General features: G+C 40.4%; 1 protein-coding gene across 1 annotated transcript in view; it reads left to right on the top strand.

The window, feature by feature from the left end:
• The first annotated feature begins 3,166 nt into the window (after positions 1 to 3,166).
• YTHDC2 (YTH N6-methyladenosine RNA binding protein C2) overlaps positions 3,167 to 26,006 on the top strand; it is a 37,883-nt gene continuing 15,043 nt past the window's right edge. The window contains 20 exon segments of the mRNA XM_090131875.1: positions 3,167 to 4,698; positions 4,887 to 4,977; positions 8,844 to 9,040; positions 11,035 to 11,234; positions 11,693 to 11,859; positions 13,351 to 13,453; positions 14,616 to 14,772; positions 16,093 to 16,200; positions 16,811 to 16,959; positions 19,035 to 19,170; positions 19,513 to 19,639; positions 20,668 to 20,733; positions 22,065 to 22,243; positions 22,429 to 22,525; positions 22,612 to 22,699; positions 22,782 to 22,862; positions 23,771 to 23,853; positions 24,903 to 25,008; positions 25,120 to 25,239; positions 25,577 to 25,849. Of these exon segments, the coding sequence (XP_089988001.1) occupies positions 4,488 to 4,698; positions 4,887 to 4,977; positions 8,844 to 9,040; positions 11,035 to 11,234; positions 11,693 to 11,859; positions 13,351 to 13,453; positions 14,616 to 14,772; positions 16,093 to 16,200; positions 16,811 to 16,959; positions 19,035 to 19,170; positions 19,513 to 19,639; positions 20,668 to 20,733; positions 22,065 to 22,243; positions 22,429 to 22,525; positions 22,612 to 22,699; positions 22,782 to 22,862; positions 23,771 to 23,853; positions 24,903 to 25,008; positions 25,120 to 25,239; positions 25,577 to 25,849 (2,739 nt within the window). The 5' untranslated portion in view covers positions 3,167 to 4,487.

Below are 26,006 nucleotides of genomic sequence, written 5' to 3'. Positions count from 1 at the left end.
ACTGTCTGAAATTTAACAAGAACAAGTGCCAGATTCTGTACCTGGGATGTGGCAATCCTGGCGCTATGTACAGACTGGGGAGCAGCCACACTGAAAAGGATCTGGGGTTTATGTTGACAGCAACTTGAACATGATTCAACAGTGTGCCCTGCCGGCCGGTATGTCAGCTGCATGCTAGGGTGCATCAGGCATGTGTGTCATTACAAGCCAGCTGAGAGAAAAGATAGTCCCACTCTACGCTGCACTGGTACAGTCTTACCTTGAGCATCGAGTGCACATATGGATGCCACAATATAAGGACCAAGACTTTTAGAGAGAATCCAAAGGAGTGCTACAAAAATGGTAAAAGTCTGAAAGGAAAGATGTATTTTGGGAGCAGCTGAAGTCCCCTGTTTTGTTCAGCCCAGAGCAGAGGAGCTGAGAGGAGCCTGATGGTGGCTGCAGCTCCTCACATGGAGTGGAGGGGTAGCGCTGAGCTTTGCTTTTTGTGACAGTGATAGGGCCCGAGGGAACAGCATGGAGCTGTGTCAGGGGAGGGGCGGGAAGGATCTTGAGAAGGCTGAGGTCCTCAATGCCTTCTTTACATCTGCCTTTAATAGGTAGATCAGTTATCCTCAGGGCATTTTACGCCCTGATCTGGAATTTGGGATGCTATGTAGAATACACCCCCAGTGATTCAGGTGGAGACCATTAGAGAGATCCTCCTCCATCTGGACTGTCACAAGTCCATGGGACTGGATGGGTCTCCACTCTAGGGTGCTGAGGGAGTTGGTGGGGGTGATTGCAGAGCCACTCTCCACCATCTACCAGCACCCCTGATTATCTGGAGAGGTCCCAGAGGATTGACTACAAGAAGGGCCATAAGGAGGATCCGGGGAACTACAGGCCTGTCAGCCTAACCTCAGTACCAGGGGAAGTTATGGAGCAAATCATTTTGGGTGAGATCACACAAGGTGTGTGTGGCATCCAGGGGATCAGGCCCAGCCAGCATGGGTTCATGAAAGGCGGGTCGTGCTTGACCAATCTCAATTCCTTCTACAACTGGATGATCAGCCTGTAAGACAAAGGAAAGGCTGAAGATGTTGTCTACCTAGACTTCAGCAAAGCCTTTGACACAGTCTCCCACAGTACTCTCCTGGGGATACTGGCTGCTGTGGGCCTGGACAAGTATACCCCTCTTTGGGCAAGGAACTGGCTAGAGGGTCATGCCCAGTGAGTAGTGGTTAATGGAGTTAAGTCCAGCTGGTGACCTGTTTCAAGTGGTCTCCCCCAGGGGTCAGTACTGGGGCCCATCTTGTTCAATATCTTTATTGATGACCTAGATGAGGGGATTGAGTGTAGTCTCAGTAAGTTTGCAGATGGCACCAAGTAGGGAGGTAGTGTCAATCTGCCTGAGGGTAGGGAGGTCCTTCAGAGGGATCTAGATAAGCTGGATTGCTGGGCTGAGGTCATTGGGATGAGATTCAACAAGGCCAAGTGCTGGATCCTACACTTTGGCCACAGTAACCCCATGCAGCGCAATAGGCTTGGGGTAGAATGGCTGGATGATTGTGAAGAGGAAAGGGACCTGGGGGTGTTGGTTGATGCTTGGCTGAACATGAGCCTACAGTGAACATGGCCAAGAGGGCCAATGGCATTTTGGCCTGCATTAGAAATAGTGTGGCCAGCAGGAGCAGAGAGGTCATCATCCTCCAGTACTCAGGACTGGTGAGCCTGCATCTTGAGTATTGTGTTCAGTTTTGGGACCCTCACTGCAAGAAAGATCTTGAGGCCCTGGAACGTGTCCATTTACAAGAAAGGGAGCAAGGAGGACCCGGGGAACTACAGGCTGGTGTGTCTCTCCTCTGTGCCTGGAAAGATCATGGAACAGATCATCCTGGATGACATGCTTGATGACATGAGGAATGAGCGTGTGATCCAAGACAGCCAGCACAGCTTTACCATGGGAAGACCATGCTTAACCAATCTGGTGGACTTCTGTGATGGAGTGACGGCATCAGTGGACAAGGGAAAGGTGACCAATGTCATTTACCTGGACTTGAGCAAGGCCTTTGACATGGTCCCCCCACCACATCCTTATCTCCAAACTGGAGGGATGTGGATTTGATGGGTGGACCACTCGATGGATAAGAAACTGGTTGAAAGGCCACAGACAGAGGGTGGTCATCAATGGCTCCATGTCCAGGTGGAGGCCGGTAACAAGTGGCGTCCCCCAGGAGTCTGTCTTGGGACCGGTGCTCTTTAACATCTTTATCAATGACATCGATGATGGAATTGAGTGCACCCTCAGCAAGTTTGCTGATGACACCAAGCTGAGTGGTGCGGTCGACACGGTTAAAGGAAGGGATGCCATTCAGAGGGACCTCGAGAGACTAGAAAGGTGGGCCCAGGTGAACCTGATGAGGTTCAACACGGCAAAGTGCAGAGTTTTGCACTTGGGCCGGAGGAATCCCAGGCATCCCTACAGACTGGAAGGAGCAGTCCTTGAGAGAAACCCTCTGGAGAAGGACCTGGGGGTCTTGATAGATGAAAAACAAAATATGAGCCAGCAGTGTGCACTTGCGGCTCGGAAGGCAAATGGTATCCTGGGCTGCATCAAAAGAGGGGTGGCCAGCAGGGACAGGGAGGTGATTGTCCCCCTCTACTCTGCACTTGTGAGGCCCCATCTGCAGTACTGTGTCCAGGTCTGGTGCCCCCAGTACAAGAAGGACAGGGAACTGTTGGAGAGGGTCCAGAGGAGACCCACAAAGATGATCAGGGGACTGGAGCACCTTCCCTATGAAGACAGGCTGAGGGAGCTGGGCTTGTTCCTACTGGAGAGGAGAAGGCTGTGAGGTGACCTCATTGCAGCCTTTCAGTACCTAAAGGGAGCCTATAAAGAGGAGGGGAGTCAACTCTTTGAAAGGGTAGATAACAGGGGGGAAATGGTTTGAAGTTGAAGGAGGGAAGATTTAGGTTGTATGTTAGGGGGAAGTTCTTTACAGAGAGAGTGGTGAGGTGCTGGAACAGGCTCCCCAGAGAGGTTGTGGATGCTTCATCCCTGGAGGTGTTCCAAGGCCAGGTTGTATGGGGCCCTGAGCAGCCTGGTCTAGCATTAGGTGGGATGGGTGGTGGCCCTGCATGTGGCAGGGGGGTTGGAGATTCATGATCCTTGAGGTCCCTTCCAACCCTGGCAATTCTGTGATTCTGTGATATGTCCAGAGAAGGGCAACGAAACTGGTTGCTGGGAGCAGAAGTCCTATGAGGAGCGGCTGAGGGAGCTGGGATTGTTCAGTCTGGAGAAGAGGAGGCTCAGGTAAGACCTCATTGCACTCCTCAACTTCCTGAAGGGAGGTTGTGATGAGGAGGGGTTTGGTCTTTCCCCCAGGCAACAAAGGGGACCCGAGGAAATGGCCACAAGTTGCACCACAGGAGGTTTAGATTAGGCATAAGGAGAAACTTTTTCTCTCAGAGCCACTAGAATGGCTGCCTAGGTAGGTGGTGGAGTCGCCGTCCCTGGCAGTGTTCAAGAGGCATCTGGATGAGGAGCTACAAGATCTGGTTTAGTAGCTTGTGGTAGCAATGGTAATGGGAGGGCGGTTGGGCTAGATGATCTTGTAGGTCCTTTCCAACATTGTGATTCGATGATTCTATGTTAGGGAGAGGTTAGGGCAGTGGACATGGAACAGGCTGCCCGGGACAGCAGGCATTGCCTTTAGCTGCCAGAGTTCAGAGAGTGTTTGATCCATGTAATCAGACATAGGCTTTGAATTTTGGGTGGTCCAGTGTGGAGTGAGGAGTTAACCCTGGTAATCCTTACAGGTTCCTTCCAACTGGGGTTACACTTTGATTCTAGAATTCTATGATTCTGACCTCTCACCAATACTTAGGCATCTTCACATGATGCCTGCATGGGCACTTTTAACTGTATTCAAGACACCGGCAAGGACTTCTTTTGTTCTCTTTCCCAGTTTAGCAAGGTGGGTTACACTGCCCAGCCTCAGTGAAGTATCAGTGCCGACAGTAATAGCAATAAAGCTCTCGCACCTCAGACCACCGCCCCTTTACTCCAGAAGGGACATTTCAGTGATTCCGCCCCTTCTGTAAAAAGCTTCCAGTGCTAGCGCTAGGTTAGCGCCACGAAGGGCCGACACAAAAGCCACCGGCAGCCGTGCGCGGCCTTTCCACGACCACGCTCTTCAGGGAGCGAAAAAAGACAAAGCGACCGGCTCCCGCCGGCAAAGAGCCTTCGCTACGCTGCAGACCAGACACGGCCCGACTCCCACGCCGGGCTGCGGGCGAGAGGCGGGGCGCGAATGAGGAGCCGTGGCGCCCGCCTCACGCGCTGACGTAACGACGCTGCCCGAGCCCGGCCGCGCAGGCGCTGCTTTAGCCGTTGCTTTGGCTGTTGCCGGCGGCTTGGATGCCGGTTGTTCTGTGGTCGTCGCCGGGGGTTGTGTCGTGTCAGTTCCCCGTGACTCCCTAGGTCGTTCGCTCCGCAGCGGGCCATGTCCTCCCCCAGCAGCGCCTCCCCGCAGCAGCACGACGGGGCCGCAGGGGACGCCTCTGCCTCCGCGTCTGCCGCCGCGTCTGCCCGCTCCGCCGCTTCCTCCTCCGCCTCGGGCCGCGGCAAGACGTTGGCGGATGCCCGCGTCTCCGAGGAACTGGAGATCGCGGTGAACCTGGCGCTGGAGCGGTTCTGGTACAGCGATGATCAAGGTGGGGTTTCTACGGCTGCCCGAGGCCCGGGCCTGCGGGCGGCAGCGCTGCTTTGCGTCTGCGCGGGTGCGATGTCTCGACTCGCCCCGTCCTGCGGCGGGGGGCCGCAAGCGCGAGGGGGGCGGGGGGCTCGCGACTTCGAGATACTGCGGTGTAGCACGCGTTCGTTTTCTTCGTTGTCTTTGCAGAGATGGCATTTCCTTCGTCTTTTACTTCTACCGAAAGAGCCTTTGTTCACCGGCTGTGTCAGTCTCTCGGTTTGATATCTAAGAGTAGAGGGTGAGTTGGCGTCCAGTCTTGTTTGCCGCAAATATGTGGAAACTTAACGATGAAATGCTGCACGTAATCTAGTGTATCCTGCATTGTTACAGGGCACGTAAGTCTGGAAGGAAATATGGAGTAAGTATATTTGCACTAAGTTATCAGAGCTCTTGGCGTGCTTTTTTTGAGGTGTCTTGTCCTGTTACTGTCCTGTGGAGTTCATAAAGTCCTCACCCAGGACTGCTCTGTGTTACCTATGCCACTGTTACGTCTGAGAGTTTTACATAGAGCCTGACTACCTGTTGGGTAAAATGCAGCATAGGACAATCTTCCAGAAGACAGGAAAGGGATCACAGGCAGGTGTCACTATGTGGCTTTTTCCCTCCTTTCCTTTTGCCCTCCTGTGATCTTCTGAAGAAGAAATTGATCTTTATTGACCGCATGAACTTACGTATAAATGCTGAGAATCCAATTGCTGAGGAAATTAAGGTGGCAAAGCAATAGAAAAGGGAAAGATGCAGGAAGAACCTGGGTAGGGGAAATGTCATATCTGACATCCATATGTGCTAGCTGCTGTAAAACTGTAGTATCGCTGGCTGTTACTTATTTTCGGTGGTACTGCATGATCCTTCTTAAAGGTGTGTAGAATGCTGATTTTTGGAGCTTAGGTAGAACAGACTTAACTTACGCAACATTAACTTTTTTCTAATTAGTAAGAGAGTAAGGCAGTGAAAACTGAAACTAAAAATCCTTTTCTTGTGCCTTATTCTTCCCAGACTCAACTTCAGTATTGGTTTCAATTCTTCTTCCTCCTTCCCACAAGCAAGTCACGTGAATAGAGAATGGAGGCTTCTTTGTCTCTACCACTCCTCCATGGTTGCTCCCTGCTCCTGCTCCACGTGGGGTTCCTCCCATGGGATGCCATCCTGCCTGAACTTATCCTGTGTAGCCTTCCCCCAGGCTGCAGCTCCTCAAGCACTGCTCCACCATAGGCTTGTTCAGGGCCTGGAGCACCTCCTGCACTGACCTTGGTACCTCTGGGGCTGTTTCTCTTAGATTTTTCACTCTCTCCTACCTGCTGTTGTGCAGCAGTTTTCCTTCTCTGTAATTTTCCCCCCTCAGAGCACACCCAGGACCAGTCATGGCTCAGCTCTGGGGCTGGCTCTGATCTGACATGGGGCAGCTGCTAGTTCTGCTCACAGAAACCCCCTGCTACCAAAATCTAGCTGCTCTAGGGTTACTGTAAACTCTGTACAGTAATAAGGTACCTGTTTACATATGACTGTATTACGGGTAGCGTACAGGGGCAATTAAGAGAAGGACTAGAGTGTTGTACTGGATCTGTGTGGGACAGAGGTAACTTTCCCTGTGGCAGCCCATGCAGTGTTATGCTCTACACCTGAGGCTAGAGCAGGATTGGCCAGTGCTGCTGCTGGATTGTGCTGGCAGATCACAAAGGCTCACTCCAACTGGCAGACTTCTGGTGGGCAAAAGGACTGGGAATTGCCTTGTCCCTGCTCCAACAAAACCACCGTGCATGTGGGAGGAGATAAAGTCATCTAGTGGAAGAGGCTGAGAAAGGCAGGTTGCTCCTGCCTTGTGAAAAGGCAAACCCTTTTGGGGCACTTTCCTTGGTGGATGATGTGAAAGGATAGGGACATCAGGTGTGTGCCTCCTGAAGCCTTGAGAGAAACAAATCTGTTTTCTGAGTTACGTGTTGTGGGAAGGCACTGAAGAGCTGGTGGCAGGTCAACTTTGCAGGGAACCAGGTGGGTGTTGCAGTGATTTAAGTTAGGCTGGTGCTGGCATTCAGAAATCCAATGCACTGATGCTCCTAAGCCAGTATGTTGGTGGACGAGGCCTGAATCATTGTTAGTTCTCTGGACATTTTGAGAGAGGCCCACAGGATGGGGAATATTGTATGCATTTGTTAACAGGCAGGGAACAATGGTGAAGAAAGAACATACATCTAAATGTGGGAAGTAATGATGATCAGAGGATAAAGATGTTCTAAGTGAGGTCTGTTCAACATGTGGGCTGCACGTGGTCCAGGATAGCTAGTAATGTGGCCTTATGTGATTGTAAACATTTAACATTGTTATTTTTAGCAGTATTTTCATGAGTGATATTTCCTGATGCAGCTGGTAAGAAAGTCTAAAAGGGGATGTGCCATGCTACACCTGCTGTTCGCAAACAGATAATGACTGGTGGAAGATGTGGAAGTTGGGAGCTGTCTTGTGCAGAATGACCACAAAATGGTAGAGATCTTGATTCTTGGTGAAGTCAGGAGAGGGACCAGCAAAACTGCTGCCTTGGACTTCCAGAGGATGGACTTAGAACTGTTCAAGGTACTGGTAGAAAGGGATGCTTGGAATTCAGTCCCGAAGGGTAAAGGGATCTGGGTAGGCTGGCTGCTCTTCAAGAAGGAGATCTTCAAGGTGCAGGAACAGGCTATTCCCCATTGCCACAAGATGAACCAGCGGGGAAGAAGGCAAGCATGGATGAACAGGGTGCTTTTCCTGAAGCTCCAGGAGAAAATGTACCTCCTATGGAAGAAAAAAAAAAGCGCAACTCCAGGAGAGTACAGAGAAGTTGTTAGGATGTGCAGAGAGAGAAATAGAAAGGCAAAAGCCCAGCTTGAACTCAAATTGGCTGTTGGGGTAAAGGAGAACAAAAAACTTTTTTACAAATATATTGACAATAAGAAGAAGGCTAAGGAGAATCTCCATCATTTACTGGATGCAGCAGGGATTGTGGCTATTGAAGATAAGGAAAAGACTGAGGTTCTCAGTGTCTTCTTTACATATGTTTTTAAAGTCAGACCAGTTATCCTCGTGGTACTCTGCCTTCTGACCTGGAAGTCTCAGATGGGGAGCAGAATAAACTCTCCACAATTCAGGTTGAAACAATTAGAGACCAGCTGCCCCACCTGGACTGTTCCAAGTCCATGGATGGAATCTACCCGAGGGTGCTGAGAGAGCTGGCAGAGGTGACAGCCAAGCCACTTTTCATCATCTAATGGTGTTCCTGGTCAACAGGAGAGGCCCCAGAGGACTGGAGGCATGCCAGCGTGATTCCCATGTACAAGAAGGGAGGATCCGGGAAAGTACAGGCTTATCAGCCTGACCTCTGTGCCAGGAAAGGTTATGGAGCAGATCATATAGAGACTGCACAGCATGTGTGGGACAGCCAGGGGATTGTGCTTAGCCATCCTGTTTGACCAATCTGATCTCTTTCTGTGATTGAGTGACCCACCTGGTAGATGAGAAAAGGGCTGTTGATGTAGTCTGCCTAGGCTTCAGCGAAGTGTTTGATATGGTCTCCCTCAGAATTCTTCTGGAGAAGCTGGCAGTTCATGGTCTGCACAGGTACACTCTTTGCTGGGTGAAGAACTGGCTGGATGGCTGATCTCACCGGGTGGTGATGAATGGAGTTAAATTCAGATGACCAATATGGTTTTCTGTTACTTCTGCTTAGTGATTTCTTTTTAATCTCTCTTACATGTAAATCAATTCTGTGTAATACCTCTCAGTATTGATTGATACAGTGATTGATGGGGCTTGCTATCTTATAGAAAGTGAAAATAGCAGTCAGTGTTTAAAAGAAAGTTAGCAAAACAGTATTATGTTATGGAGACTGTGAGGTTGTGCTAGGCATAAGCATCCCAGTTACGCAGTATGTCACACTGACTTATGGTAACAGTGAGTGGTTTTGATGTTGCATACTGAAAACCTTTTTCTTATGCATAAGAACTCTATTTGGACATTTGTTTGTTTATCATATATTATTTGAAACTAATCTGAATGCTGTTTTGAAAGATTTTTGTCAAAGATCTTTATATAGAGTTGAGTAGATTACTTATTTATAAACTTTTTCTCTCTCAGAAAAGGATCAAATCGATATCTAACTGTCAGGAAAAAGAATGGATCGGACGTAGCTCATGCAGAAATGACTTGTTGTTTGACTCCCAACACGAAACAGGCTGTTCACAGTTTAATTCATAGATTTCCTCTCACAAATAAAGAACGAATAGAACTTCTGCCAAAGAAGCAGCGAGGAAATTCATTTGCTGTTGGAACTGGTACGTGCTGTGTGTGATTTGAGCATCAATGCTGCTTACAGGGGAAAAAATAAAACAACAAAACCCACAAAAGATAACAAGCACCACAACCCAACTGCACAAAAAACCCACACTGGTTTTCACCTCATCTTGAGTACTAGCTGATGGACTTCCAGCCCAAATGGATCTGTTAGTTTTCACTCTTAATTCTTAATATAGCATGTTTTCAAACTGGTTTCACGAGGAAGTGTAACTTAGGCATTAATGCCACTGATACTTTAATGTCTTGCCTATGCTAAGTCACTTTTGTATCTAGACAGTTCAACACAGATTTACTTGAAAGGACATTTTTCATATGTGGGAGCTCCTGCACGTTCTGTAAGGTGGAGCTGAGGAGAGAAATACTGTCAAGGTCACAGTGTAAGAACATCCTGTGTGAATATAAGGCTGTTCTTCTTGTAGAAAGTCATGTTTTTGATAAAATGAGAAATTCTGTTTTGCTTTGTCTTCTGGCAGTAGACATGATCCCTCAGAACTTACTGTTCAGACTTCCTGATTTCCAGAACATGAAAGACTTCATCAGAAGGCATACTTCTGACATTTTGTTTCATTAAAGAGAATGCTTTGAATAAGATGTTTGCCTTAACGGCCTTATATGAAGATTTGGTTATGCTTCTGTGCACAAAGAGGGGTGCAGTGCACAGAAAACACGTCTTCCAGTATTCTTGTTTTCACTGGTTCATGCTCAAAGTGCTTCCTCTTCTAGTTCTCTTTATATGATGTTTCAGTTTTTCACCAGGTTAGTTATTGGGGTATTCACGTATTTTAAACTGTTAGGCTATGTCTGTCTTGATAAAGCAGTACTTCTTGCAGTTAAATATGTATGCCTGCTAATCATGTTATGTATATGTCATTGAGTTTACAACAAGCTTTTAATTCTTCTGAAAAAGAAAAAAAAGGAATTTTAGAATTTGAAGTAGCTCTGAAGATTTGCGGCTTCTGTGATTACTTAAGTCTTGCTTTCTATTGTGTGGTGGTGTGCTGTCTATACCTAGGAGTCTAGATCAGTCTTACTGACTAGAACGTCATGTAAAATAAGACTTGAATGAGGTAATAGAATACCATGGAGAATGTGGAGGAGCGGATATGAATCACAGTCAAGTTTTTTTTTTTTCCTCTGAACGTGTAGAATAACAGAACTGTAAGGAGTTGGAAGGGACCTCTGGAGATCATGTAGTCTACTACCACTTCTAAATCACCCCTCTTTTTAATCCACCTTGTGATACCATTGGCCTTCTTTGCCACAAGGCTCATGTTTGACCTGTTGTCCACCAGGACATCCATGTCCTTCTTTGCAGAGCTCCTTTCCAGCATTTCAGCCCCTGACTTCTATTGATACATATAGTTATACTCCTCCAGGTATAGCGCTCTTCACTTGCCCACGTTGAACTTATTAAGTTCCTTTCTGCCCAACTTTTCAGCCCATCCAGGTCTCAATGAATGGCAACACAGCCTTCTGGTGTGTCAGTCACACCTCCCAATATTGTATCATCTGTCTTGCTCAGGGTGCATTTTATCCTTTTATCCAGGTTGTTGATAAAGGCACCAAACAAGACTGGATCCAGGATTGCAAGAGAATCCCCTATAGCTATACTGAGAAAACTCTCATTTTCCAGTTTGGGGTATCTTAAGAGTTCTGTTCATTTAACTCTACAGCGAATATTTCTAGGCAAACTGTGGAGTATAAATGTGATCAAAAGCCAAGAAAATAAATCTAGATTCGTTCAAAATATGTTTGGAAGTTGTAATTCCTTTGAATGGTATCTGTTCAAACACCATAGCAGAACACAGAAATGAATATTTCTTTTAAATATGTAGTGGGTTCATCACTTTATCTGTGTGGCCTACCAAGTCAGAAATGTTCATTTTTGTGACAGTTAAGTGATATTTTAATGACTTACCATTTGCAACAATTCCTTTGTATCTATAGCTAAATTGTCGTGTTCTCTCCACAGAAAACAAAGAAGTTGGGAAGACGAGTGGAAGGCTTAGCAGTGGTATTCCTCAAGTCCCGCTGAAAAGGGGGGAGACGGAATATGACTCCTTTAGGCAATCATTGCCAGTTTTTGAAAAGAAGGACGAAATTGTCAAAATAATAAAGGAAAATAAAGTTGTTCTCGTTATAGGAGAGACTGGATCAGGAAAAACTACTCAAGTATGTTTTTCATTAAAGTAAAAGATGTCAGTATTTATATGAAACTAATGCGATTTTAGAAGATGTTTATGTAATAAAGGATTTAATTATGCTGATTTTTAGACTTTTGTTTTCCTGTATAGTAAGGTGTGGTATTTGAAATGCGAGGAAGTGCATTACAACACTAAGTCAGCAGATACTTATAAAAAATATAAGATTCTACATAATTTTCTGATGAAATTCTAGCTTTTCACTAACCTAATTTAAGTTATTTAAAATAATGGATTTGTTATTGTGTTTAGTTGTTTTTCTTCTAAAGCTAGTTCTGGATTTAGTGTCAAGAGTGGAATATTAGTGAAATTAAAGTTTTGCTATCTGTACAATATTGAGATATAATTAAGTTGCTTCACTGTTTAAGAAAAAAACCCATGCCTATTGCTTCATCAAACTAACAAGTATTTTGAAACCTTGTTTTATAGATTCCTCAGTTCCTTCTTGATGACTGCTATGAAAATGGAATTCCCTGTCGTATATTTTGCACTCAGCCAAGACGTTTGGCAGTTATTGCTGTGGCTGAAAGAGTGGCAGCAGAAAGACGAGAAAAGGTTGGCCAGACAGTTGGTTATCAGATCCGATTAGAAAGCAGGTATTAACAACATTTCTTTAAGGTAACTGATCTTGTGTTCGCATGTATGTTAAAGCTACAGTATTTTGGGGAATACAGCATAGAAAAGAGTGTAGAAATTATAGGTAGGATATGTTTTTTCAGGCAATCAAGTATTTGCAGAAGATAGATTTCTTTCTAGAGGTTGCAGTATCAAGTAGTAAGCTTTCTTATTTAAGTGAATCACAGGCATATTCATTTGATTTCTACTTGCGGGGAGAGAGAAATCTCTTGTATTGTTTTCAGAACAACTATATGTTTTCCTCTCCTTTTTTCTCCCCAGTCATAGATTGAAAAGTTCCATAAGCTTTCACAATACGTAAGAGAACTAGAGCACTTTAACAGAAACTTTATGGTGACAGTTTGTAGCAAATATAAAGGCAAAGGGTATGTCTGGCTCAGTTGCTCATATGAATGAAGATAACACATAGCTGATGAAAGAAGAATTTGAGTGTGTCTATGAAAACTTAAAAGCTTATTAAAGAGATAGAGAAGATTAATTGCAAATGAGGTGAATGATTAATATGTGGGAGTATTCTAGTTGCTGAATAAGGACAAGCCATAGGCCAGATCAAGATGGAAGAAATATTGAAGTAGTGTGGAGCATCTGAAAAAAAAAAAAAAAGAGTAAATAAGATTCTTGAGAGATCAGTATTTCCAACACTGCTTAAAAACAACAATTAAAAAAAACCAAAACAGTAACACAAGTACTTCATTGTTTGATCTCATTAAGTATTAGATAGCAGTCATGATTTCTAGAAGAGAATACTGAAGAGTAAGCAATACATCTTGGATATGTTCCTTAAATTCAGTAAGATGTAGAGGAATTTTTGTAGGCAAAGGATGGATGAATTCCAAATTTGGAAAGCTTATGGTAAATAGAGAGTTCATTTGTCTTCAAGAAAAGAACTGTAGAGTATGATAGTAAGGAAGTTTTCAGAACTTAAACTGTTAGTACTGGAGAAAGTAGTGGCAACAACTGATTTTCCTTGCATAGCTAATTCCCTCAGCTACTAAAACAGAAGCTTTTTTCCTCTTTAAGGAAAAATTGATGCATTTGGAAAGGACCAACTGATTTTATGTGATTCAGTCAAGTACAGGCAAATGCAAATAATACAGTCCCAATAATACAGTCCCAGTTGAAAAATTGGAAACTGTTTTTGCAAAGTAATCTATGTAAATCTTCCACATAGAGACTCTCAAAGTTCATTTTTATTTGCTAATACATTTATTTAAACATGAATCCTGTGTCTGAAGTTTTGGAATATAAGCACTAGAATTCTGTAGGTGTTCTCTGCAAATAAGGGTAGTCTAAAAATATACATTATTGTTGAATTACTTGGTGAGTAGCTGTAATCTAATTTCAGTTCTGGTGAGTAGCTGATCAATCTTTTTAGTTTTTAGTAAGTGTGGAAAAGATAACGTGCATTTGAATGGTGCAAGTCTGAAATATCTTCATGAACTGTTCAATAGGGTTTCTCCAAGGACACTGTTAACGTTTTGCACTAATGGCATACTGCTTCGCACACTAATGGCAGGAGACAGTGCTCTATCAACAGTAACACATGTTATTGTGGTAAGAATCCTGTTGAATTTCATGTGAGGTGAAGCGATATGTATTACCTGTGAAATTTGTTTTCCTAATTAAGCACAGTGTTTTTATTTGGGCAGAATCTTATTTTTTTTTTCTGTACGTACCGAATTTTTTCTCTTGGAATGTGTACTTTTTTGCTTAAAGTATCTTATTTTCATGCTAATTATAGCATTTATTTCTAGGATGATGAAGCAGGTGTGAAGGACAGATGTCTAAACATTTCTGTAGTTTTTTTTGTCATAAAACAGGGAAGCTTTAGGCATATGAATATGTGATTCATTGTGAATCTGTCAGAATGTCTTGTATCATGTACTTACTTTTGCAGTACCAGTTTAGCAGTCCACTCGTTAACACAAAGGTTTTCAAAATAAGGAGCAGTGTAACTTCTTTCACAGGGACTGAGAATTCAGTGGAACCAGAGTATGTAATTGCCTTGAAAAATTTTTCCACTGCTGAACACATAAAAATCAAAATAATTGTGTGTACTCACCTGTTCACTGAAAGTATGAGGATTTTTCATGTTCTTGCTTTCACCTTAAAAAGTGCTTGGCTTCCTGCTTGATAAATTCTTAATATGAAAGAAAGCAAAACACACCAAGTAAATAATAGCTTTAATCAATTATTATCAGTCAAATGCCTTAACTTATGTTAAGCTTTATACATGACTTAATGGACCTTAGCAACCAAATTTATTTTCTGGCCATGTGATATTATATTCCTTTAAGTGCTTCAACTTTGAAGAGTTGATTAAAATAAGATTTGTGGGAACTGTGGTTCATGTCAGTATCTCGGAGTTGGTAGTTGTTTAGAGAAAACTAGTAAAGTTTCAGAAATGCACTTCGTAGAATAATAGAATGGTTTGAGTTCGAAGTGACCTTTAAGATCATGTAGGTTCATTCAGCCTCTGAAAAATCAAGTTATCTCTTCCTTGTTCATTAACAGCAAAGTCTGCTCCAGTATTTTTGTGAAACTTCAAAAAAGTTTTTTACTTAAATACTTTCTTTTTAAAAAGTGCTTAGTTAAACTAAGATAGAATTCTACTTCTTAATGCATCTTCAGTGTACCTACGAACGATAAATTTTAAAAATAAAATTCCTATTTGTGAAAGTTTTATCTATTGGTTTCTTTTTCCCTTTTATTTTAGGATGAAGTACACGAGAGGGATAGATTCAGTGATTTCTTGTTAATAAAACTGCGAGATATATTGCAAAACCAGACTAATTTAAAACTAATCATTTCTAGTGCTGCTCTCGATGCAAATCTCTTCATTAAGTATTTTGGAAGTTGCCCAGTAATACACAGTAAGTATTTGTGAACTCGAATCTGAATATATCTGTATACCACTGTTGGTTAATGTGGACAAGATAACATGGACACTGAGTGAGAATTAGAAGATGCTTGTTATTTTTGCTTTTTTTAAGTTTACTGTTGCAATTTTTTTTTTCACATCTGTTTGCAACTATTTCAGAAAAAAGTATTTTATTGCTAGAAGCACTATAGGTGCAGAGATGCCTTGTCTCCTGATACTCAGCTCAAGAAAAGGAACACTGATCTGCAGGATGAGAAAGTCAATGCATTAAGACCTTGAGGGCTGCAAGAGTACATTTTAACTAATTCCAACAAGTTTTAGTTTTTCAGGCTTCAGAGATTACTGTTTGTTACTGGCTAAAACACAGATCGCTATACCTGGTCACCTCAGAAATACAGACCTAGGCAGTTTCTTTTTTTCATGTTTTGATCATGTGATTTTCAAAGGCAATTATCAACTGTTACTCCAGGTAAAATTTGAGAAAAGATGTGATAGTTTATGTTCAGGTTTGATAATCTAACTACAGATTACATTCAAGTGTAAAATGTTACCTTTATTTTAATACCTGATTTGATGGATCTTTAATAAAGGTAAGGTATGGGAGATGTAGTTTTTTCCATTTTCTTCCACATTCCTGGCTTGCAGGCCTCCTGCATGAGTGACCTGCTTCTTTTGATTTTTCAACAATAATGTCCTTGTATTATACTTAAGTATATACAGTTCTTCCTGAAGGAGAGAGAGGTTCTGAGTAATTTAAACTCAGCTATGGCAAATGTCTAATTAAAGGACCAGAAATCTAGATAATTTTTTTCCTGTGAAAAAGGATCCTGTCATGTCTGTTAGAACTGCTTAGGAAACAGTGATATTGAGAAAGTAATAGGAGTAGATTCTCAGGAGATAAGGACCATTTGGATTGTCTGGCTTGGCAGGCCTTACTCAGCAAAGAAGGGCTGAAGTAACTGAAGAAACTGAAATCTTGTGTACGTGTCTTGAGCAAAGCATTTTTATACAAAGTAACAAACTTCTTATGGAATATTGCATTAAAACAGTATTATTATTATGTTTGGAATCCAGGTGATAATCTTACAACAAAATAGTAGTTTTCTCTTTGTCATTTTGATACAACTTTGATGAATATACTGTCAGACACTTGGATCTCTTTCCAGAACGCTTAGATAGCATTGAAGAGTTTAATGAAAAACAATATTCCTAACTGAGATTTTTTTTTAATATTTACAGAGAGTCTTTTTTTAATTAAGATTTTCAGTAGAACTAGGGGATATCTAACTTCTTTAGTTATTTATGCTTGCAGTCCAAGGAAGACCATTTGAAGTTAAAGAGATGTTTTTGGAGGATGTTTTACGAAGCACTGGGTATACAAACAAAGAGATGATAAAATACAAAAAAGAGAAACAGCGAGGTTGGTATGCTTCTTGATTGTAAGAATGGGTATTGTGGCTTATTGAGTATTGAGAACAATGGAATAGGATGATTCTGTTGTATTTAAAAGCTGGAATACTATGATTATATACCAGCAAGTATCTTTAATCTTGTGATGTTTACGTTACTGAAGTTGATTGTTAGATTAAAAAATCTTTCAACGGGGTATACTCTTTGCTTTCAGTTTATAAATGTTTTGCTAATACTATGGTGTAGATTTGCATGTAATTGTTGCCTCCATGAAAAATAAAGAACAAGATGATACGATGTTTTGACATTAGGTACAAATTGAATTGCAGGCAGCCATCCAACCACAGTGCAGGATTTTGTACATCTTCAACATAAGTAGTTCCTGTTAGTAGCATCCAAATGATATCTTTACCTTATTCTTAGAGTAGACATTTGCAGTCATGCATTTTGTGTGCCTTTAATCGTAAAACTTATATTGGACTGGTACCAGCATTCTTGATCGGATAAAAGAGAATGCTGTAGGTAAACTTGTGGTTTGATGTAACTATTTTTGTTGCTGAAAGCAACAGATAGCTAAAAGTGATTATGAAACCATTTTGATAACATTTTACACCTTCTAGAAGAAAAACAGCGAAGCACTCTCACTGAGTGGTGTTCTGCTCAAGAAAGTAGTAGCAACCCAGAATCACGAAGAAGGAAATCTGTTGCAAGTGTATCTGAAGAGTATAATCTGCTGGATAGCAGTGGTGACACAGTATTTAATCATTTGGTAAGTTTTTCTTTGTTGAAAGAAATGTCTTAGATTTACGTAGTTAATCTTTTAGAAACTTGTTTCTAACGATATTGGGAAAATAAAGTACTTCTATGGTTTGGGGCCATCTAAGAATTCTGTGTGTGCACAAGTTTGTGGTATTTGATGAAGTGCGTCTGAGGGCACTGAGGAAAGTGGCAGATGAAATTGCTGTCCGTCATCTTTGAGAAGTCATTATGAAGTTCTCAGTGACTGGACAAGAAGAAATATAACCCCTGTTATTAAAGATTTGAAGAAAGATTTGTGGAACTACAAGCTACTCATTCTCTGTGCCTGACAAGATCATAGAGCATATCCTTCTGTAAACTGTATTATAGCACTTGGAAAACAGATTACAAGTGTCAGTTAGTGTGTCTTCTGTAAGGGCATATGGTGTTTGGCTAACTTGGTGGTCTTCTGTAATGGGATACAGCATTGCTGAAATGTGGAGATTTGAAGTTGATGGGTTGGGTACTCAGAATAGAAATTGGCTGGATTTTTGAATTCAGATAGTTGCAGTCAATGGTTTGATGCCCAAGTGGAGACCAGTGATGAGTATTGACCTTCAGGGACCTGTATTGGAGCTGATATTGTTTCACATCTTTGCTGGTAACATGGAAAGTGGGATTAAGTGCATCTCAGCAAGTGGGTGACACAAAGCTGAGTGGTGCAGTCAACATGCTGGACTGAACATTGCCCTCCAGAGGGACCTTGACAAGCTCAAGAGTTGAGCCCATGCAAGCCTCATGAAATGCACTAAAGTCAAGGTCCTGCACTTCAGGTAAGACAATCCCAAACATGAGTACAGGCTGGGTGGAGAATGAATTGAAAGAAGATGAGTGTTGGGAGAAGAAAAACACAGCGTTAACAAAAAAAAAAAAAGTGCAGTTGCAGCCTAGAAAGTCAACCATGTCAACAGAATTGAAATTAAATAGATTATATGCATTCATCATTTGAATGTTCATATAATTTCTACAAAGCACCCACCTATTCTGAGAATTGTTATATGTACTGGAATAAAATACTATGCATGTGCTGTGTTAGTATGGGATTCTTGCAGGAAGTCTGTGGTGGTTGTGAAGTTCCACAGGGTGATGGTATCTGGTCAAAAAAGACTATGTGCTGGGTAGGTCAGGTCCCATATTTGGTCAGTAAAATTATTTACAAAAAACTGTTTCTAATTATCATATATACCTCCCCACGGCTTGTGGAATGTTGAGACTGTTTTTGGGCTCCAGATGTCCTGCTTATCTAAGAAAAACAACCTTCCCTAGATAGAGTGTCATTTTAGTGAAGATTTTGAGCTTATTGGTAGATATCAGAGTGACAAGGACCTGTTGGGATGGGTCCAGAGGCAGCTACAAGGATGGACAGAGGGCTGAAGCACCCCTTTTTCAAAGGCAGTGTAGGTGAGCTGGGCTTGTTCAGCCTGGAGAAGAAATAGTTACAGTGAGACCTCAGTGCCTAAAGGGGGCTTACAGGAAAGATGATGCTGGGACTCTATCAAAAAGTACGGAGTTAGGACAAGGCTTAATGTCTTTAAACTAGAGGAGGACAGATTTAGTTCACACATTAGGAAGAATTTCTTTACTCAGAGAGTGCTGAGACTGTGTATGCATCATCCCTGGAGATGTTCAAGGCCGGGCTGGATGGGATTTTGGGTAACCCGATACAGTCAGTGGCTACTGTGCATGTGGCTGGGATATTAGAACTGGATGATCTTTAACATCCGTTCCATTGCTAAACAGTGTTTTCATATTATTGCTGTAGAGTTTCTAAAAGAATATTAGCATGTTCTACATTTTTTCCCTTTTTTAGAATTAGGATAAACTGTTCTCAAATATAGCCAGATATGCTTTTTCATTGTGATGTTTTTAAATAGATTTTTCTAAATCAAGTGGTTAGTCTGGTACTGTTTTAAGTATTTGCACAAGGTACCATAAATACATTATTCTCACAGATGACTAGAAATACAGAATTAAGTTATGAGTTAAAGAACAAAAGAACTTCCTGAAGAGATTCATCATTTTAATCTTCTTCTTTTTTCTCTTCAGATCGAAAGAGATACAAGTTGTCTTGAACCATGGCTGATAAAAGAAATGGATTCTTGTCTTTCCGACATCTGGTTACATAAAGATGTTGATTCCTTTGCTCAGGTGTTCCATTTCATCTTAACTGAAAACGTCAGTGGTAAGTTGCTTTTGTTCGGCTTGTTACATGAGGAAAAAAGAAATCACTAAGTGACTTGATTTTCTATTATCACTTTTCAAGTGTTATTTTTTTATCTATGTGTGCCTGTTTGAAAAATGAATATGTTACACAATTCATTAACTGTTCACTTATTTGTTGCTATACTTGTTTGGAAGTACTGACAAATAGGTTAATACTATTTTAGAAACATTAAATTCATGTGAATTGACATGGGTGAGAAGAAATAAAATTTTGTTGGTCTAGATTTTGAAAGTCATATTCATGTTTTGTCCAGATGAAAAAAGGGGTGTATTGTTTTTGCTAATTTGTTTTACTTCTCAGTTGATTATAGGCATAGTGAAACCAGTGCAACTGCACTAATGATCGCTTCAGGGAGAGGCTTTCTAAGTCAAGTAGAGCAATTGATCAGTATGGGAGCAAGTGTCCACTGCAAATCATCCAATGGCTGGTAAAAACAAACAGATGAAGGATTTATTTCCCAGTATAAAAATGAGAACTTAAGACATGTAACAGAATTTTTAATTATGATTTATCAGAATGCTGTAGATGGTAGTAAGATTCAGTAGTCATAATAATTTAGAGTTTGTTTCATCAGATTGTTTTCCATAAATTCTAAAATAATTCACAAGCAGTCTTTAAAATGGTTTATATGCTTCTACTTTCAAGGAACCTGATGTAACCTTTGATTATGAAAAGATAGTAGTCTTTCTTGGTAGATTTACACTCAAAACACTTGATTATTGTAATCTTTAAGACGATAACCTGTAGAGGTTTAAAAAAAAAAAGATAAACTACAGCGGCAAGGGTCTTTGCAGTGTTATGGCTGCAGCTATAGTATAGCATGTAAGAAAATCCATATTAATATCTAAAAAGTCAGATTTTTATGACCATGAATTTATCTTTAGGAAACAGGGGGCTATTATAAATCATTGAGTGTGGAAGGGTAAAAATTAATATTCTAGGTGTGTGTTATTGGAAAAACTAGAGAAGGGGTGCAGTTTAAAAGGAAAACAAAATGATCTGCTTTGTGAAGAGAATGGTTTCCATAAAGCATCATAAGTTCAGCATTTTTAAATGTTTTGGAGAAAAACATCTGGGGCATGAACTCTCAAGATTATTTAAAGGAGTTAATAAAAGGATACCTTAAAAATGCATGGTTTAGTTGTGTGCATTGATTTTGTGTTTTGAAGGAATGGCGCATTCTACTCCTTCCTGCTTGTGTGTTTGCATGTATTGCTGTGTAGAGATAGCATTCCTACTTGGTAAAAATTTGCAACTATTTAAAAATCATGTAGCTATTTATTATGCATGCTTTTGCATTTGGGAAGATTTGGATCCATCAGTAAAGGCACTGTGTAAATAGTAATGCAGAAATGAAAGAACAGAGCAGTGTGTCAGCTGTCATCTCACGTAAGGTGCTGCCCATACATATCTTTTGAAGTGATAAATAATAAAGACTATATGCTATTCTTTCAGGATGGCTTTAGACTGGGCTAAGCACTTTGGACAAACAGAGGTGGTTGACTTGTTGGAATCTTACAGGTAAGCTATGGCTGCTTTGCTAAAACGATTGTTTAACATAGTATGTAAACATCTGTGTCTCCCACCTTTTATTCAGAACAATTTAATTTTATATGCTCTAAAATATGACCTAAACATCAAGATTGGGATTTGGAACATTTTGGAAGCATATTTAAAAAAAAAAAAATTGTGTTCAGCATTATAATGATTTTTTTAACACAGCTCTTATGATAGATATGGTGTACAAACTTCCTTCTATCATTTGCATTTGCTGTCCCATGTAATCATAGATGGAATTTCCATATCTGGACAAAATGGGTCATGATAACTTACATAAATATGTAGGTCACTTTGAAAGTAATGCCTCCTACTTATTTCCCTGGAAATACAGATACGAAGAGCAAATAACACTATTTGGTAATGCAAGTTCTCAGCTATAAAGTACTATTTTTTCAACACCGTTAGCTGATTCACATGGATGAGCTGATCAAGGTGCTCTTCATTTTGAGGTGTGGCAGCTGTGCATGGCTGTCTAACACCTACCTTGTTTTTTCACATCACTGTAGCCACTGCTGAAATGCACCTGCCACTGCCTCACTTTACTAACATCCACTGTCTGGTCTCCACAAATGTTCAGCAAGCCATGAGAAAAACTCCATTTTCCTCATGGAGTAATTCAGCAACACAGCCTTGCATCAGGTGCCATTTTGTCAGACTTCCCCTCTGGTGGGAAGAAGAATGTAATGGAATATTGGCAGTAAGGTTCAACCTCTGCTGCCAACATCTGCCCCTGATGACCCTGCCCAGTGTAATAAAATAGGAGGCATTACTTTTGGAGCAGCCCTCATATATGGAGGAGATACTGATTCTGTACCATGTTTCCAAAGTAAGCATCTGAAATGAAAATAATGCACATCTATGGTATTTTATTCTGTGTTGTTGATGGATTATATACCTACGTAAAAATAACTTTGTACAGCCAGAACACTAAGGAGCTGATGGTAGGGAAATGTTTGGAAAATATACTTTTTAAATGTTTTTCCCTTAGCAGATGGGGAAAAAAAAATAATAAAAGTAAAATGTTAAAAAGAAATACATATATATATACTTTTTCTCAGGTTTATTTATGATTATGTTTTGATGAAATATAGGAAAGTTAATGCTAACAGCTGAAGTTCGCCTGCTCTGCAGGGTAGTGCTCAAGTCAATAATATTGTGGGCGTGCAGTTCTGCTGCATTCTAGACTTAAAAATTGGTTACATGTAATCTTCTTACTCTTGATCCAAGCTTGAATTAATGGCTGAATGCAAACCTGAAGGAAGTAACTGTATATATATATTTGTATGTTTTAGTGCTTCAATGGAATTTGGAAACCTGGATGAAAGTTCTCTGGTCCAAGCAAGTGATAATGATCTTGGAGCGGAGGACAGAGAATTGTTGAAAGCTTATCATCACAGTTTTGATGATGAAAAGGTGGATCTGGACCTGATTATGCACTTACTTTACAACATCTGCAATAGTTCTGATGGGGGTAGGTATACATACACAGTCTCATGTTATTGCTGTGGATTCAACTTCTGATTATTTGTGTTATTTTTTCAGTAATACCAAATAGGGAAGACCTTCTGGGTAGCAGTATGCATGGTACTAACTTATATTTTTATATATTTTAAGTGAATGTCTGGTTTAATGTTATAAATTGATTCTCTTTTTTAGGAGCAATTTTAATATTTCTTCCTGGATATGATGAGATAGTTAGCTTGAGAGACCGTATTATTTTTGATGACAAGAGATTTGTTGATAATGCCCACAGGTAAAACTTGTAGTTTCAATGATTGTCTCTAGGTTTTTTTTTTCTCCTTTAAATATACTTAAAAACTACTCTTTGTTTTGCATTAGATACCAGGTATTCATGCTTCATTCATATATGCGAACTTTGGATCAGAAGAATGTGCTTAAAACTCCACCTTCTGGCGTCCGCAAAATAGCAAGTATCAGATGACTTCTTCAGATACTAATCTACGTAGTCTTTGCTTTTACAGTTACTTTAATGTTTTTTTTGCTTGCAGATTCTTTCTACTAATATTGCAGAAACCAGTATCACAGTCAGTGATGTTGTGTTTGTTATTGATTCGGGAAAGATGAAAGAGGTAAGACTGTGGGGGAAGTAAACTTCCTAAGATTATTTTAAAATAATAATACAAAGCTGTGATTTTTGGAGAACTGGTGTTTTTTTATTAGCAATCTGGAAACCTGGTATGTGTAAAGTAACAAAACTTGTCAAAGTTTTGACATCCCTTTTCTTTATAGCAAATCATAAAGATGAAAAAAATCGCTTTATGACAGCCAGCTGCTTAAAAACCCTGAAAAAGCTACTGCTAAATACAGAAGTAACTCGTCACTTCTGTTTGTATTTTAAAGAAGGTCCATTTGTTTAGACCCTCATCTTCCTGGAAGTTAGAGAATACTAGGAGTTCCCTTTGTTTTTATTGTATCTGAATCAGGTGTAATCCAATATTAAGTTTTCAAATGTTTGTGATATATTGAATGCCCCTTTACTGGTTACTTGTGAAATAAACATAGATAACATAATTAAAGTACAGTTCAAGACTTAGTGTATGGAGTAGAAACTATTAGATTTCATGGGATATACACACAGCAAATCAACCAACTTCTTGTATTAATACAAGTATTTTGTATTTCTGCACCAAATGCAGGAAAACTAGGACATAATTTCCAAGTGAGGAAATGAGCAAAACTTAATTATGTATAATACCGTATTTTTGCTTTCTGTTATGGTGCAAAGCACAACTCATCATTTCTTGACTTAACCTAGAAAGTTTCTGATTTAGAAAACTGTGTAGCACAGAGGTATTGTGAAACAGGTGGCATAAATTCACCTACAACAAAGTACTTTAGAACATAACTGTGTGCCAGAAGTCAGTGGTGCTTAGTATCATTTTTAGGAGAACATCTGTCGTTGATCTAAGTCATTAGTAATTCTTCTTTTACGTACCCTATTAAAGCTTGATTTTATTTCCTTGCTTTTCTTTTTTAGAAATCTTTTGATGCACTGAGTTGTGTTACAATGTTAAAAACTGTGTGGATTTCAAAAGCCAGTGCTATTCAGAGAAGAGGGAGGTAATAAATACTTCGTATGTATTTTTATCTTGCAAGCATCCACCACCCAGTAAGGATAAAATACTAAATGTAAGAGGAGCAATGCTGGATAACAGTATTACTCTAGTCCAGTATAGTGTTTGACAGTGGCCAGTATTAACTCTCTGCAAAAAAAGCAAGGGTCAGCATATACTTCCTTAGAGTAATTTCCTGATAGAAATGTGACATGGGAATTTCCCAAAACTTTACAGTAGGTTTGCTTTTCTTCTTTGGAAAAATTTGTTATCCTTTCACCTACGTAGTGCCAGTGCCTACTGGGCCCTATAGATTTTACACAGCTTACTTTACTGTGGAAGAAGGGATGCCTGTTACAAGTTTTTCAAACTTTTTCATCACTCTATTAGAAGAGACATTGAACAGTAATTCCTACATTACTTTCTCAAATGAATTTCTGACTTCTGTTATTCCCAGTGCTGGGCGAGGGCTAAGTGCAATAATTATGCTACAGTATTGGTATTGGTCTGCTGGAATTTCATTCTGCATGTGAGTGTTTGCTGTTTGTCCCCTCACTCAGTTGTTCAGTCCTTGTTCTACTTCTTAGTCTGGATTGACTCCTGGTTCTTTGGAGCATGTTGAGGAGGTTTTACCAGAGGAAGAAATGAATATATTCCTTATAGCAAAAACAACGTGATTCAGATTGACCTTGGGCTAGCAAAACAAAACAAAAACAAAAAAACAAAAACAACAAAAAAACCCACTTCATATGTTCAGGGAGCACTTATTTTTGTTTCTCTAAATCTTTCAGTGTTAGGGTAAAATCGTAATAACAAATTTCTGTCATATCAAAAGTAGTTTGTTCTGATGCGAAGCCTCTTACTTCACATTTGGCTAAATGACAACATTATATTTCTCTTACATATGCTTCTACATTTCTGTTCCACGTTTGTAGGATGTTTTTGCATGCATATGTATGTTTTACAGGGGAGTTAATTGTTTTTTGTGAATTTTTGCATTTCTCCTTTATTTTAAAAGATGTTGTAATTAACAGCTTACCATTTTTTATATTCAAGAGCTGGGCGCTGTCGGCCTGGAATCTGTTTCCATCTCTTCAGCAGGCTCCGATTTCAGAATATGTTGGAATTTCGGACTCCGGAACTTCAAAGAATGCCACTTCAGGCATGTGTTTTCTTATAAATTACAACTTCAATATATTTATTGATGTCTAATCATGTTATCAATTACATGAGTTTTTTTGTGTAATCTTAACTTTTAATTTTTAACTTGTAGGAGCTTTGTTTACACACAAAACTACTGGCTCCAGTTAATTGCCCAGTTGTTGACTTTCTCATGAAAGCTCCTGATCCTCCACCAGCTTTAATTGTGAGAAACGCCATACAAATGCTCAAGGTCAGCATAGGTACAGATCTAGTTGGAATTGTATTTGCTTCTGTGCTTTTGGTGTGGCAACATGTATTACTGAGTTTTGGTGTTTCTTGAGACTGCTTAGTTACTTAAGGATGCTTTATGTTTTTGTTTGTTTTCATTTTTATAATGTTTTCATGTTAAGGGAAAAAAATGCTTAAGAATGTGGTCTCAAACTTCATACAGAGTTTGACTTACATTCTTAGTAGTCAGAACAAGTCTATTTAATGTTTTGTATTCACATCTTTTCTATTTTCACTGTGTATTATTTTTGTCTATGCTCTTCTTCCCCCCCACTCCCCACTTACTGTTTCATTATTAGAAAATAGATGCCATGGATGTTTGGGAAGACCTCACTGAACTTGGTTATCATCTTGCTGAATTACCAGTAGAGCCACACCTTGGTAAAATGGTGCTGTGTGCTGTTGTTTTGAAGTGCCTGGATCCCATTCTCACTATTGCTTGCACTCTTGCATATCGAGACCCTTTTGTTCTACCGACAGTGGCCTCTCAAAAGCGTGCAGCTATGCTGTGCAGAAAGCGTTTAGCTGCAGGAACATTTAGTGACCATATGGTGCTCCTCAGGGCTTTCCAGGTATTATTTCATCTTCAGAGTACTAATAATAGCTTATGTACTAAAGTATATGATATACCTATAACATTGGATATGAAATGATTGACTAGAGCAAGTCCTTAGAGATAAAGGTTCTTTTTGTATAGCAACTTTCCTGTCTTGAACTAATTAATAATGT

The sequence above is a fragment of the Phasianus colchicus genome, chromosome Z (genome assembly GCF_987193195.1).
Source record: "Phasianus colchicus chromosome Z, bPhaCol1.hap1.1, whole genome shotgun sequence".
Classification (NCBI taxonomy): Eukaryota; Metazoa; Chordata; class Aves; order Galliformes; family Phasianidae; genus Phasianus; species Phasianus colchicus.
Note: the sequence above shows the minus strand (reverse complement) of the source record. Positions and strands in the feature narration are given on the sequence as shown.